General features: G+C 49.0%; 1 protein-coding gene across 1 annotated transcript; it reads left to right on the forward strand.

Annotated features, from left to right (window-relative positions):
• The first annotated feature begins 3,132 nt into the window (after nucleotides 1-3,132).
• LOC117747615 (7SK snRNA methylphosphate capping enzyme-like) lies at nucleotides 3,133-15,729 on the forward strand. The gene is made up of 8 exons (XM_034556983.1): nucleotides 3,133-3,463; nucleotides 7,372-7,716; nucleotides 7,793-8,106; nucleotides 9,755-10,043; nucleotides 10,205-10,718; nucleotides 10,800-11,009; nucleotides 11,096-11,204; nucleotides 15,239-15,729. The coding sequence occupies exons 2-8, from the start codon at nucleotides 7,379-7,381 to the stop codon at nucleotides 15,289-15,291; spliced, it is 1,827 nt and encodes a 608-aa protein (XP_034412874.1). The 5' UTR covers nucleotides 3,133-3,463; nucleotides 7,372-7,378; the 3' UTR covers nucleotides 15,292-15,729.
• Nucleotides 15,730-16,826: the final 1,097 nt, after the last annotated feature.

The following is a 16,826-nucleotide window of genomic DNA, read 5'->3' on the forward strand; positions in this document are numbered from 1 at the left end:
ATCGAACCGGTGTCTCGCTGTGGGATGGACCAGAACCACTCGGCCACTGGGAATCGAACCGGTGTCTCGCTGTGGGATGGACCAGAACCACTCGGATACTGGGAATCGAACCGGTGTCTCGCTGTGGGATGGACCAGAACCACTCGGCCACTGGGAATCGAACCGGTGTCTCGCTGTGGGATGGACCAGAACCACTCGGCCACTGGGAATCGAACCGGTGTCTCGCTGTGGGATGGACCAGAACCACTCGGCCACTGGGAATCGAACCGGTGTCTCGCTGTGGGATGGACCAGAACCACTCGGCCACTGGGAATCGAACCGGTGTCTCGCTGTGGGATGGACCAGAACCACTCGGCCACTGGGAATCGAACCGGTGTCTCGCTGTGGGATGGACCAGAACCACTCGGCCACTGGGAATCGAACCGGTGTCTCGCTGTGGGATGGACCAGAACCACTCGGCCACTGGGAATCGAACCGGTGTCTCGCTGTGGGATGGACCAGAACCACTCGGATACTGGGAATCGAACCGGTGTCTCGCTGTGGGATGGACCAGAACCACTCGGCTACTGGGAATCGAACAGGTGTCTCGCTGTGGGATGGACCAGAACCACTCGGCCACTGGGAATCGAACCGGTGTCTCGCTGTGGGATGGACCAGAACCACTCGGCCACTGGGAATCGAACCGGTGTCTCGCTGTGGGATGGACCAGAACCACTCGGCCACTGGGAATCGAACCGGTGTCTCGCTGTGGGATGGACCAGAACCACTCGGATACTGGGAATCGAACCGGTGTCTCGCTGTGGGATGGACCAGAACCACTCGGCCACTGGGAATCGAACCGGTGTCTCGCTGTGGGATGGACCAGAACCACTCGGATACTGGGAATCGAACAGGTGTCTCGCTGTGGGATGGACCAGAACCACTCGGCCACTGGGAATCGAACCGGTGTCTCGCTGTGGGATGGACCAGAACCACTCGGATACTGGGAATCGAACCGGTGTCTCGCTGTGGGATGGACCAGAACCACTCGGCCACTGGGAATCGAACAGGTGTCTCGCTGTGGGATGGACCAGAACCACTCGGCCACTGGGAATCGAACCGGTGTCTCGCTGTGGGATGGACCAGAACCACTCGGCCACTGGGAATCGAACAGGTGTCTCGCTGTGGGATGGACCAGAACCACTCGGATACTGGGAATCGAACAGGTGTCTCGCTGTGGGATGGACCAGAACCACTCGGCCACTGGGAATCGAACAGGTGTCTCGCTGTGGGATGGACCAGAACCACTCGGCCACTGGGAATCGAACAGGTGTCTCGCTGTGGGATGGACCAGAACCACTCGGCTACTGGGAATCGAACAGGTGCCTCGCTGTGGGATGGACCAGAACCACTCGGCTACTGTGAATCGAACCGGTGTCTCGCTGTGGGATGGACCAGAACCACTCGGATACTGGGAATCGAACAGGTGTCTCGCTGTGGGATGGACCAGAACCACTCGGCTACTGGGAATCGAACCGGTGTCTCGCTGTGGGATGGACCAGAACCACTCGGCTACTGGGAATCGAACCGGTGTCTCGCTGTGGGATGGACCAGAACCACTCGGATACTGGGAATCGAACAGGTGTCTCGCTGTGGGATGGACCAGAACCACTCGGCTACTGGGAATCGAACCGGTGTCTCGCTGTGGGATGGACCAGAACCACTCGGATACTGGGAATCGAACAGGTGTCTCGCTGTGGGATGGACCAGAACCACTCGGCTACTGGGAATCGAACCGGTGTCTCGCTGTGGGATGGACCAGAACCACTCGGCTACTGGGAATCGAACCGGTGTCTCGCTGTGGGATGGACCAGAACCACTCGGCTACTGGGAATCGAACAGGTGTCTCGCTGTGGGATGGACCAGAACCACCCGGATACTGGGAATCGAACAGGTGTCTCGCTGTGGGATGGACCAGAACCACCCGGATACTGGGAATCGAACAGGTGTCTCGCTGTGGGATGGACCAGAACCACTCGGATACTGGGAATCGAACAGGTGTCTCGCTGTGGGATGGACCAGAACCACTCGGATACTGGGAATCGAACAGGTGTCTCGCTGTGGGATGGACCAGAACCACTCGGCTACTGTGAATCGAACCGGTGTCTCGCTGTGGGATGGACCAGAACCACTCGGATACTGGGAATTGAACAGGTGTCTCGCTGTGGGATGGACCAGAACCACTCGGCTACTGGGAATCGAACCGGTGTCTCGCTGTGGGATGGACCAGAACCACTCGGCTACTGGGAATCGAACAGGTGTCTCGCTGTGGGATGGACCAGAACCACTCGGCTACTGGGAATCGAACCGGTGTCTCGCTGTGGGATGGACCAGAACCACTCGGCTACTGGGAATCGAACAGGTGTCTCGCTGTGGGATGGACCAGAACCACTCGGCTACTGGGAATCGAACAGGTGTCTCGCTGTGGGATGGACCAGAACCACTCGGCTACTGGTCTAAAATCAGTCAACTTTGAAATGTCTGGTTTTTCTGTGACGTTAATCAATCGTGTTTGATATTTATATTTGATAGGCTACTGTGTATCATAAGGCAATATAATGAACAGGAGGGGAGCTGCTGGCTTCTCTGATCAACATTTATCAATATCCTACTTTTTATATCCCTGACAATGTGCGCCCTACACCTCTCAGGCGATCTCCGTTCTTAATTTCGTGGCTACTATACTCTCAGATATGTAGGCCTACTGGTGTTCAATACATCGAACTATTTGGGCGGTCGATTTTCTTGGAGGACATGAACTGCAGAGAGGTTGAGTTGCCTGTAATAACGGCACGATAATAGCCGGTAAAGGGCTCTATGTGGCGCTAAAAACCTTGTTGAAAAGTTGATGGACATCCAGTTACTTTCGACCAATACATTGTTTATTTCTGTCCGTGATGTGTTTACTGTCAGGCACTACTCAGGACGCCTCTCTCCCGCCCCGCCCCGCTGAACTGCGACCAATCACACGACCTCTGGAGACGAGCGGCCGTGTGATTGGCCGCAGCTTGGGCGTGACCGTAGCTCAGCTCGGCACGTGATTGGCTGACTCCACAGTCACTCACGCGCCAACAGCGGCTGGCGTATTAAATCTCGGGATTGAATCGCGAGCACGGCGAGAAGAAGCTAGCAGCGGCTAACGGCTAACACTTTCGTAGAAGTCTTTACGCATCACCACGCACGCACACACACGTGCACCCACACGCACGGGCAGCTCGGCAGGGGCTCGTTTTCACGCACATAGTGGGTTCCCGGCGGCAGTTCTTTGTCTCTAGGGAGGGGGTGGGGGGTGTTAGCTACTTCCTGCATGCTAGCTGCAGCAGCTAGCTGTTTACCAGGTCAAGCGGAATTATTCATGAGGGCGCGCAGTGATTGGTGGAGACAGCGAGAGGGGCGGGGCCAGAGAATGTTTGTTTGACAACAAGTGAGTATGATTGACACTATCTGTGGAGGTATCAAATGTTCCTATAACTAAAGTACTAATACCACACTGTACAAATACTGTTACAAGTTAAATGTTCCTATAACTAAAGTACTAATACCACACTGTACAAATACTGTTACAAGTTAAATGTTCCTATAACTAAAGTACTAATACCACACTGTACAAATACTGTTACAAGTTAAATGTTACTATAGCTAAAGTACTAGTACCACACTGTACAAATACTGTTACAAGTTAAATGTTACTATAACTAAAGTACTAATACCACACTGTACAAATACTGTTACACGTTAAATGTTACTATAGCTAAAGTACTAATACCACACTGTACAAATACTGTTACAAGTTAAATGTTACTATAGCTAAAGTACTAGTACCACACTGTACAAATACTGTTACAAGTTAAATGTTCCTATAACTAAAGTACTAATACCACACTGTACAAATACTGTTACACGTTAAATGTTACTATAACTAAAGTACTAATACCACACTGTACAAATACTGTTACACGTTAAATGTTACTATAACTAAAGTACTAATACCACACTGTACAAATACTGTTACAAGTTAAATGTTACTATAGCTAAAGTACTAGTACCACACTGTACAAATACTGTTACAAGTTAAATGTTCCTATAACTAAAGTACTAATACCACACTGTACAAATACTGTTACACGTTAAATGTTACTATAACTAAAGTACTAATACCACACTGTACAAATACTGTTACACGTTAAATGTTACTATAACTAAAGTACTAATACCACACTGTACAAATACTGTTACAAGTTAAATGTTACTATAGCTAAAGTACTAGTACCACACTGTACAAATACTGTTACAAGTTAAATGTTCCTATAACTAAAGTACTAATACCACACTGTACAAATACTGTTACACGTTAAATGTTACTATAGCTAAAGTACTAGTACCACACTGTACAAATACTGTTACAAGTTAAATGTTACTATAGCTAAAGTACTAATACCACACTGTACAAATACTGTTACACGTTAAATGTTACTATAGCTAAAGTACTAGTACCACACTGTACAAATACTGTTACAAGTTAAATGTTACTATAGCTAAAGTACTAGTACCACACTGTACAAATACTGTTACAAGTTAAATGTTACTATAGCTAAAGTACTAATACCACCTTGTATGTTTTGTAACTAACTCCGATGGATAAAGTGAAGTCCTAAGATAATAGTTAATATTATGTACTGTTCGTTTTCAGCCAAACTCCTGTTTCCATACTGTTGATAATATATTTAGGTCCCAACAGTTTGAATGTAGTTTTTAAGTATTACAACAAAATAATAGCTTAAGATAAGATAAGATATATATATATACTTCATTCATCCCCATGGAAACATGTTTACATATATACAATAAAATAAAATAACAGAGCATATTACAAATGTAAATGCTGAAGGAAATAAAAATGTTTAAAAAAAATGAAAGTATATACAGTGTATAACGTATATACAGTGTATCTAAGTATATACAGTGTATAACGTATATACAGTGTATCTAAGTGTATATACAGTGTATATAAGTATGTAAAAAGTATATACAGTGTATATAAGTGTACATAAAGTGTATATAAGTGTACATAAAGTATATACAGTGTATATAAGTGTGTATAAAGTATATACAGTGTATATAAGTGTATAAAGATATACAGTGTATATAGTATATATAAGTGTGTATAAAGTATATACAGTGTATATAGTATATATAAGTGTGTATAAAGTATATACAGTGTATATAAGTGTGTATAAAGTATATACAGTGTATATAGTGTATATAAGTGTGTATAAAGTATATATAGTGTATATAAGTGTGTATAAAGTATATACAGTGTATATAGTATATATAAGTGTGTATAAAGTATATATAGTGTATATAAGTGTGTATAAAGTATATACAGTGTATATAGTGTATATAAGTGTGTATAAAGTATATACAGTGTATATAGTGTATATAAGTGTGTATAAAGTATATACAGTGTATATAGTATATATAAGTGTGTATAAAGTATATACAGTGTATCTAAATGTGTATAAAGTTTATACAGTGAAGCAGTATTTATTATAAAAGTCTAATAGCAGTGGTCAGGAATGTTCTCCTGTATGTTCTCCTGTGTCAGGAATGTTCTAATTTATCAGGAATGTTCTCCTGTATGTTCTCCTGTGTCAGGAATGTTCTAATTTATCAGGAATGTTCTCCTGTATGTTCCCCTGTGTCAGGAATGTTCTAATTTATCAGGAATGTTCTCCTGTATCTGGAATGTTCTAATTTATCAGGAATGTTCTCCTGTATCTGGAATGCTCTCTTTTATCTGGAATGTTCTCCTGTAAATGTTCTCCTGTATCTGGAATGCTCTTCTATATCAGTAATGTTCTCCTGTATCAGGAATGTTGTCCTGTATCTGGAATGTTCTCCTGTGTCAGGAATATTCTCAAGAGAATATATCAGAATGGTATCTGGAATGTTCAGGAATGTTCTCCTGTAAATGTTCTCCTGTATCTGGAATATTCTCCTGTATGTTCCCCCGTGTCAGGAAAGTTCTCCTGTATCTGGAATGTTCTAATTTATCAGGAATGTTCTCCTGTATCTGGAATGCTCTTTTGTATCAGGAATGTTCTCCTGTAAATGTTCTCCTGTATCTGGAATGCTCTCTTTTATCTTAAATGTTCTCTTGTATCAGGAAAGTTCTCCTGTATCTGGAATGTTCTAATTTATCAGGAATGTTCTCCTGTATCTGGAATGCTCTTCTGTATCAGGAATGTTCTCCTGTAAATGTTCTCCTGTATCTGGAATGTTCTCCTGTAAATGTTCTCATGTATCTGGAATGTTCTCCTGTATCTGGAATGTTCTCCCGTAAATGTTCTCCTGTATCAGGAATGTTCTCCTGTATCTGAAATGTTCTAATTTATCAGGAATGTTCTCCTGTAAATGTTCTCCTGTATCTGGAATGTTCTCCTGTATCAGTAATGTTCTAATTTATCAGGAATGTTCTCCTGTATCAGTAATGTTCTAATTTATCAGGAATGTTCTCCTGTATCTGGAAAGTTATCCTGTATCTGGAATGTTCTAATTTATCAGGAATGCTCTTCTGTATCAGGAATGTTCTCCTGTAAATGTTCTCCTGTATCTGGAATGTTCTCCTGTATCAGTAATGTTCTCCTGTAAATGTTATCAGGAATGTTCTGTATCAGGAATGCTCTTCTGTATCAGGAATGTTCTCCTGTATCAGTAATGTTCTCCTGTAAATGTTATCAGGAATGTTCTGTATCAGGAATGCTCTTCTGTATCAGGAATGTTCTCCTGTATCTGGAATGTTCTCCTGTAGAGGTTCTCTTGTATCAGGAATGTTCTCCTGTATCTCCTTGTGACAGCAAAGCTGAAGCAGTCTGTTGGAGATTGTTCTCCGCAGGGTGGTCCGGGTTCTCCAGTATGGACAATAGTTTCTTCAATGAAAAAAGGGCTATAACCTAAAGATTTTACTTTAATACTCCATCATATTCACATTGCCACACACTGAGACAGAAGAACCAGCTGGCAACAGGAGAGACCGTATGCATGGTATTCATGGTATTCATGGTATTCAGGTCCTCATCAGTGATCAGCGTATGGAAAAGTACTTCACATATATTTAGATATTTATACGTATTCCATATTCATTACAACGCCTCTTCTATCTGATAGCAGAGAATAGTTGAGTTATGATTTCATATCAGGAAGTAATTATTGGATAAATTCTGTCTCTGTCATTTGATGAGCTGGTGAATCTGATTGGCTCTGCCACCTGTCAGTCAAACACACACCCCGCCCCTCTCTTTGTTAATCTGTGATTGGCCCATCCGTCTACAGGTAGAAGATGATCAGGATGTCATTGGATAAGGAGACGGTCCTCCCTCGCGAAGTCAGCCCCTCCTTCCCTGCCGCCGTCAACCTATCGGAGCAACCGCAGACTGCCAAGACCCGCCCCCTGCATGCTAAGAACAGCCAGACCCCCGTGGCCTCTGCCCCCTCCGCTCAGCGAATCGCTAAGAGGCGCTACTCCGTAGGCGTGGGCTTCAGGGGGCTGGCCAAGCGGCGGCGCCGCGCCGTCAGCGACAGCCAATCGGAGCCCGTTCTGCCGAGCCACTTCCTGTTGGGCGGGAACATCTTCGACCCGCTCAATCTCAACTCTCTATTGGACGAAGACGTCAACAGGTAGGATGCTCCGCCTCTAATCGACCAGTCGGTCCATTGGTTTGTCTGACTTCGACGTTACGTTCTTCCTCCTCAGGGCGACCAATCAGGAGACCCCAAAGTGCTCACCCCTGCCATCGAGGGGCGGAGACCCTGTAGAGATCCTGGTGCCTCGGGACATCACCGATCCCCTGAACCTGAAGGGAAGGGGACAGGGGGGGGCTGGGGTCCTGCTGTCCCCCCTGAAGTCCAAGAGGAAACACAGGAACCGACACCATGGAGGAGGAGGAGGAGGAGGAGGAGGAGGAGGAGGAGGAGGAGGAGGAGGAGGAGGAGGAGGAGGAGGAGGAGGAGGAGGAGGGAGGGGGGTGCTACCTGCTCGATTGTTTCCCTCCACAGCCGCATTGACAGGTGAGACTGGAACACCTGGACCTTCACTGACACCTGGTGGACGCGGTCCAAACCCTTCTTCATAATAATAATGATATAATAGAAATAATAATGTACACTTTATTGATCCCCATGGTAACTTCTTCTCTGCATTGACCCATCCTCAGTTATTAAGGAGCAACTGGGGGGTTCAGTTTCTTGCTCAAGGGCACTTCAACATGAACTATGGGGAGAGCGGGGATCGAGCAGTGGTTGTGGTTGTGCGAGTGGCGGCATTTTTGAACAGTCACCTGTCTCACGTGATCACCTGTCTCACGTGCTGACCAGGTGACCACCTGTCTCACGTGCTGACCAGGTGACCACCTGTCTCACGTGACCACCTTTCTCACGTGCTGACCAGGTGACCACCTGTCTCACGTGACCACCTTTCTCACGTGCTGACCAGGTGACCACCTGTCGCACGTGCTCACCTGTCTCACATGCTCACCTGTCTCAGGTGAACACCTGTCTCACGTGCTCACCTGTCTCACATGCTCACCTGTCTCACGTGATCACCTGTCTCACATGCTGACCAGGTGACCACCTGTCTCACGTGACCACCTTTCTCACGTGCTGACCAGGTGACCACCTGTCTCACGTGCTCACCTGTCTCACATGCTCACCTGTCTCACGTGAACACCTGTCTCACATGCTGACCAGGTGACCACCTGTCTCACATGCTCACCTGTCTCAGGTGAACACCTGTCTCACATGCTCACCTGTCTCAGGTGAACACCTGTCTCACATGCTCATCTGTCTTACATGCTTACCTGTCTCACATGCTCACATGCTCACCTGTCTCACGTGCTCACATGCTCACCTGTCTCACGTGAACACCTGTCTCACATGCTGACCAGGTGACCACCTGTCGCACGTGCTCACCTGTCTCACATGCTCACCTGTCTCAGGTGAACACCTGTCTCACGTGCTCACCTGTCTCACATGCTCACCTGTCTCACGTGAACACCTGTCTCACATGCTGACCAGGTGACCACCTGTCTCACGTGACCACCTGTCTCATGTGAACACCTGTCTCACGTGCTCACCTGTCTCACGTGAACACCTGTCTTACGTGAACACCTGTCTCACGTGACTACCTGTCTCACGTGCTGACCAGGTGACCACCTGTCTCACGTGACCACCTGTCTCACGTGCTGACCAGGTGACCACCTGTCTCATGTGCTTACCTGTCTCACGTGCTCACCTGTCTCACGTGACCACCTGTCTCACGTGCTGACCAGGTGACCACCTGTCTCACGTGAACACCTGTCTCACGTGACTACCTGTCTCACGTGCTGACCAGGTGACCACCTGTCTCACGTGACCACCTGTCTCACGTGACCACCTGTCTCACGTGCTGACCAGGTGACCACCTGTCTCATGTGCTTACCTGTCTCACGTGCTCACCTGTCTCACATGCTCACCTGTCTCACGTGAACACCTGTCTCACGTGAACACCTGTCTCATGTGAACACCTGTCTCACGTGACCACCTGTCTCACGTGCTGACCAGGTGACCACCTGTCTCACGTGACCACCTGTCTCGCATGTCTCGGTGCTGACAGCTGGTGGCTCTGATACACGGTGTGGTCCATTTGGGTTCAGTGGGTTAATGACTTGGTTGTGTGCAGTTCCTCTGTTGACCAGAGGGGGCAGCGTTTCAGCGTCTCCTCTGCCCTGTGAACTCAACACGGCCATCACCTGCCGGGACGATGTAGCTCCGCCCCCCATCCTCCCCAGGAGACACACCCACCCTCTGCCGGGACACGCCCAGAAGCCTGGTAACCAGGGAGACGGCCGCAGATGCCGACGGCGCCGCACGGCCTCGACGAGGTCGGCTGACAACACCGATACCGTGGCAACCATAGCTCAGCCAACCAGATTCCAGACACCCCTGGTGGGAGGGGCTAAAGCCGGCAGGTTAGTGTCACACCTGAAGTGGAGTAAAATCCCGATCTATAAAAAGAGATGACAGGAAGTGAGATTATATGAGGTGTCATGAAGTGAGGCTAGATGTGGTGACAGGAAGTTACACCTGAAGTGGAGTAGAATCCTGTAATCTGATTGGCTGCACCCGACAGGTGTGCAGGACTACAGCCCGGCTCTGCTAATCCACCAGAGAATAAGAAAGACAAGCGCCGCTACCAGTACGGCAACCACAGCTGTTACTACGGCTACCACGGTTTCTACGGCGACGGGGGGGAGGGGCGTGTCGGGGCCGGGGAGGACCCGCGGCTCCGCCTCCTACAATCCGATTGGTTCAGAGACAAGAACGTGCTGGACGTGGGCTGCGGCACCGGTCACCTGACGCTTGCTGTTGCCCGGAGGTTCAACCCCACCCACATCCTAGGGGTGGAGCTAGACCGTCGATTGGTCCACACTGCCAAGCAGAACATCAGGCACTTCCTGTCACATGACCTCGTAGTAGAGGAGAGGAGGAGGAGGAGGAAGAAGGAAGAAGGGCAGGAGGAGGTCCAGCTCCTCCCCCTTCCCCTGTCCTTCAGGGTGAGTCGAGGTCCTCTCTCTGCTCCTCCTCTCCTCCTATCTTCATCCTCCTCCTCCTCCAGGTTCCCCAGCAACATCACCTTCATCCAGGTGAGTCTTCACACAAGCCACACATGAGCCTCTGACATCATCATTGCCCTGCTGGCATCACAGCTCTGACTCCTCCCACAGGGGGACTACGTGTCGGGGCGAGAGTCGTGGGCTGGGCAGGGCCAGTATGACGTCATCATGTGTCTGGGCGTGACCAAATGGGTGCAGCTGCAGTCAGGCGACGGGGGCGTGGCCACTCTGTTCAGACGGGCCTATCAGAGCCTGTCGTCAGGCGGATTATTCATGCTTGAGCCACAACCATGGAGCAGCTACAGCCACAAGAGGGCCTCGGTAACCCGTGTGTGTGTGTGTGTGTGTGTGAAAACTAATATATATTTATGTACAAATACACTCTAAAACAAAGTTGTCTGCTTCAGGATGCGACGGATCGTAACTTCAGGAGTTTGAGACTGAGACCAGAACATTTCACCTGCTACCTGACTGACAGCGTGGGCTTCACCTCCTACAGACTCATCACACACACAGGTACACGCACACACAGGCATAGGTACACACACTGGTACACACACCCACACAGGTACACACACACACACAGGCATAGGTACAGGTACACGCACACACAGTCATAGGTACACGTACACACAGGTACACGCACACACAGTCATAGGTACACGCACACACAGGTACACGTACACACAGGTACACGCACACACACACACACACACACACACACACACACACAGGTACACACACACACAGTCATAGGTACACACAGCCATAGGTACACGCACACACAGGTACACGTACACGCACACACAGTCATAGGTACACGTACACACAGGTACACGCACACACAGTCATAGGTACACACAGCCATAGGTACACGCACACACAGGTACACGCACACACAGTCATAGGTACACGTACACACAGGTACACGCACACACAGTCATAGGTACACACAGCCATAGGTACACGCACACACAGGTACACGCACACACAGTCATAGGTACACGTACACACAGGTACACGCACACACAGTCATAGGTACACACAGCCATAGGTACACGCACACACAGGTACACGTACACGCACACACACACACACACACACACACAGGTACACGTACACACAGGTACACGCACACACAGGTACACGCACACACACACACACACACACGGGTACACGCACACACTGGTACACGCACACACAGGTACACACACACACGGGTACACGCACACACGGGTACTCGCACACACAGGTACACACACACACGGGTACTCGCACACATGGGTACACGCACACACGGGTACTCGCACACATTGGTACAAACACACACATTGGTACACACACACACACACACACAGGTACATGCACACACACACAGGTACACACACACAGACACAGGTACACGCACACACAGGTACACACACACAGACACAGGTACACGTACACACAGGTACACACACACACACACAGGTACACGCACACACAGGTACACGCACACACACACACACACACACGGGTACTCGCACACATTGGTACAAACACACACATTGGTACACACACACACACACACAGGTACATGCACACACACACACAGAGGTACACACACACAGACACAGGTACACGCACACACAGGTACACACACACAGACACAGGTACACGTACACACACACAGGTACACGCACACACAGGTACACGCACACACACACACACACACACACACAGGTACACGCACACACGGGTACTCGCACACACAGGTACTCGCACACACTGGTACACACACTGGTACACACACACAGGTACACGCACACACAGGTACTCGCACACACACACAGGTACTCGCACACACTGGTACACACACACACACACACACACACACACACACACAGGTACACGCACACACAGGTACACACACACTGGTACTCGCACACACTGGTACACACACACACACACACACAGGTACTCGCACACACTGGTACAAACACACACACTGGTACAAACACACACACAGGTACACGCACACACAGGTACTCGCACACACTGGTACACGTACACACAGGTACACGCACACACACACACACACACACACACACAGGTACACGCACACACACACACACAGGTACACGTACACACAGGTACACACACACACAGTCATAGGTACACGTACACACAGTCATAGGTACACACAGCCATAGGTACACGCACACACAGGTACACGTACACACACACACAGGTACACGTACACGCACACACAGGTACACGTACACGCACACACAGGTACACGCACACACAGGTACACGCACACACAGGTACACACACACACACACACACACACACACACACAGGTACACGCATACACAGGTACACACAGATACACGCACACAGGTACACACACACACACACACACACACACAGGTACACGCATACACAGGTACACACAGATACACGCACACAGGTACACGCACACACACACACACACACAGGTACACGTACACACAGGTACACACACACACAGTCATAGGTACACGTACACACAGGTACACGCACACACAGTCATAGGTACACGTACACACAGGTACACGCACACACAGTCATAGGTACACGTACACACAGGTACACGCACACACAGTCATAGGTACACACAGCCATAGGTACACGCACACACAGGTACACGTACACGCACACACACACACACACACAGGTACACGTACACGCACACACAGGTACACGCACACACAGGTACACGCACACACAGGTACACGCATACACAGGTACACACAGATACACGCACACAGGTACACACACACACACACACACAGGTACACGTACACACAGTCATAGGTACACGCACACACACACACACACACACACACACAAGCACAGATGTACACATACACTGGTACACATACACACAGGTACACAGGTACACATACACACACACAGTTACACATACACACACACAGTTACACATACACACAGGTACATGCACAGGTACACACACACACACACACACACACACACAGGTACACACTGGCATAGGTACACGTACACACACAGGTACTCGCAAACACTGGTACACACACACACACACACATACACACAGGTACATGCACAGGTACACACACACACACACACACACACACACACAGGTACACACTGGCATAGGTACACGTACACACACACACACACACACACACAGGTACTCGCACACACTGGTACAAACACACACACACACACACACAGGTACACGCACACAGGTTCACACACAGGTACACGCACACATTGGTACACACACACAGGTACACACACACAGGTTCACACACACAGGTACATGCACACACAGATACACACACACACAGGTACACACACTGGTACACACACACACACACTGGTACTCGCACACACTGGTACTCGCACACACTGGTACTCGCACACACAGGTACTCGCACACACAGGTACTCGCACACACAGGTACTCGCACACACAGGTACACACACACAGGTACTCGCACACACTGGTACACACACAGGTACTCGCACACACAGGTACTCGCACACACAGGTACACACACACACAGGTACTCGCACACACTGGTACACGCACACACTGGTACACGCACACACTGGTACTCGCACACACAGGTACTCGCACACACTGGTACACACACACAGGTACACGCACACACACACACAGGTACTCGCACACACTGGTACACACACACAGGTACACAGGTAGGTACACGCACACACAGGTACACGCACACACAGGTATACACACACACACACACACACACAGGTACACGCACACACAGGTACACACACACTGGTACTCGCACACACTGGTACACACACACACACACAGGTACTCGCACACACTGGTACAAACTTACACACAGGTACACACACACACTGGTACACGCACACACAGGTACTCGCACACACTGGTACACACACACACACACAGGTACACGCACACACAGGTACACACACACACAGGTACTCGCACACACTGGTACACACACACAGGTACACGCACACACAGGTACACGCACACACAGGTACACGCACACACAGGTACTCGCACACACTGGTACACACACACACACAGGTACTCGCACACACTGGTACACACACACAGGTACTCGCACACACTGGTACACACACACACAGGTACTCGCACACACTGGTACACACACACACAGGTACTCGCACACACTGGTACACACACACAGGTACACGCACACACAGGTACTCGCACACACTGGTACACACACACAGGTACACGCACACACAGTTACACACACACACAGTTACACACACACACAGTTACACATACACACAGGTACACAGTTACACACACATACACAGTTACACATACACACAGGTACACAGTTACACATACATACACAGTTACACAGGTACACACACACACACATACAGGTACACATACAGGTATGCACAGGTGTACAATGGTGTACACACACACACATTGGTACGCACACACACATACAGGTGTCCACTCTAACATGTGATCTGATTGGTGCATTCTTCCAGGTAATCAGCGGCCAATCTACCTGTTCCACAAAGGCCCCGCCCAGAGGAAGTGATGTCACCAGGACAGGATGTGACACATCTCGCCAGTTTCCATGGCGACCACACTGGACCTTGATAGACAGGAGAGGAGGAAGCTGATTGGACGCTGTATCTTTGACTCGTGAGCTCGTAGCTGATTGGTTGAACGGTCGAGCCAGTTTGATGACATCACAGACGGTAACAAGCTGGAGTCTGATTGGACAGCGAGGGTTTCTGTTCCTCATCAAGCCAGAGCAAAGGATTGTGGGACACTGTCCTCCCGCTGGGCGACCTTTGACTGGGCGCTGACAGGAAGTGACACGAGGTTGTTCTTGCAGAACATTTGCCGAACATTTGGTTGTTCTTGCAGAACATTTGGTTGTTCTTGCAGAACATTTGGTTGTTTTACAGTTTGATGCTTTTGTTGAGATTAAAGCTGCAGGTAGTTCTTACAGCTGAAGAACGTCAACCAATCAGCTCATCAATGTTTTTATTGATCCTCACAAAAACAAGATTGCAGATGTGATTAGATAATGTATTGATTAATGATTGACAGGTGGGCGATGACCACGCCCCTCACTGCGACCCATCCGAATCCAGGTGAACGCGGGAGGTGAGAGCTCGACGCCAGAGCCTGAGAAAAGGGGGCGGGGTCAGAAGACGTGACGTATTGTGACCTCAGCGGTGAAACCAGTTCACTGAGCCACAAGCTGCTGGTGTTACTGGGAGACTAAATGACACACACACAATATGGCTCACCAGGCAGGAGGCTTCAGGCACCTCCAGGTCCAATGGACCCTATGAGACGTGAAGTCACAACGACTCCGGGGAGGAAGCAGAGTTAATAAGGTGCAATGGAGAGATGTAAATTCATCCATAAGGAGAGAGAGAAGAGGAGAGAGGTGCTCAGTGTATCCTAAAACATCCCCCAGCAGCCTATAAGCCTATAGCAGCATATCAAGGGGCTGGACCAGGGCAAACCTGATTCAGCCCTAACTATAAGGGCTATTAAAGAGGAAAGTCTTAAGTCTATTCTTGAATGAGGTGACTGTGTCTGCCTCCAGGACTGAAAGTGGAAGCTGGTTCCATAAAAGAGGAGCTTGATAACTGAAGGCTCTGGCTCCCATCCTACTTCTTAGGACTCTAGGAACCACAAGTAGCCCCGCATTTAGTGAGCAGCTCTCTAGTGGGGCAATATGGTACTACAAGCTCCTTAAGATATGATGGTGCATCACCAATCAAGGCTTTGTAGGTGAGGAGAAGAATTTTAAATGTGATTCTTGATTTTACAGGGAGCCAGTGCAGAGCAGCTAATACAGGAGTCATGTGATCTCTTGTCTTAGTTCAGTTCACCTTTAGCTTCTCAAACACCATTTCCAGCCTCTGCAGCTGTTAGTTGGGTGCAAAGACAACGATGTCATCCAGGTAACACAAGAGGCTCAAGGTTTGAAGATGGCCATCATCATCCTCATGAATGCGTTGAACTGCTTCTCCTCGTCATGGACCTCCACATTGTACTATCCAGAGGTCAAGCGTTCCCTCTCAGAGCAGTTACACACACATGTAACAA

The sequence above is a fragment of the Cyclopterus lumpus genome, chromosome 18 (genome assembly GCF_009769545.1).
Source record: "Cyclopterus lumpus isolate fCycLum1 chromosome 18, fCycLum1.pri, whole genome shotgun sequence".
Taxonomy (NCBI): Eukaryota; Metazoa; Chordata; class Actinopteri; order Perciformes; family Cyclopteridae; genus Cyclopterus; species Cyclopterus lumpus.

What these genes read in the sequence shown, in the direction of transcription:
- LOC117747615 (XM_034556983.1), top strand. Translation starts at nt 7,379, where the DNA reads ATGATCAGGATGTCATTGGATAAGGAGACGGTCCTCCCTCGCGAAGTC. An exon ending in CTCCACAGCCGCATTGACAG is followed by an intron (nt 8,107 to 9,754) that starts GTGAGACTGGAA and finishes GGTTGTGTGCAG; the next exon opens with TTCCTCTGTTGACCAGAGGG. An exon ending in GCAACATCACCTTCATCCAG is followed by an intron (nt 10,719 to 10,799) that starts GTGAGTCTTCAC and finishes CTCCTCCCACAG; the next exon opens with GGGGACTACGTGTCGGGGCG.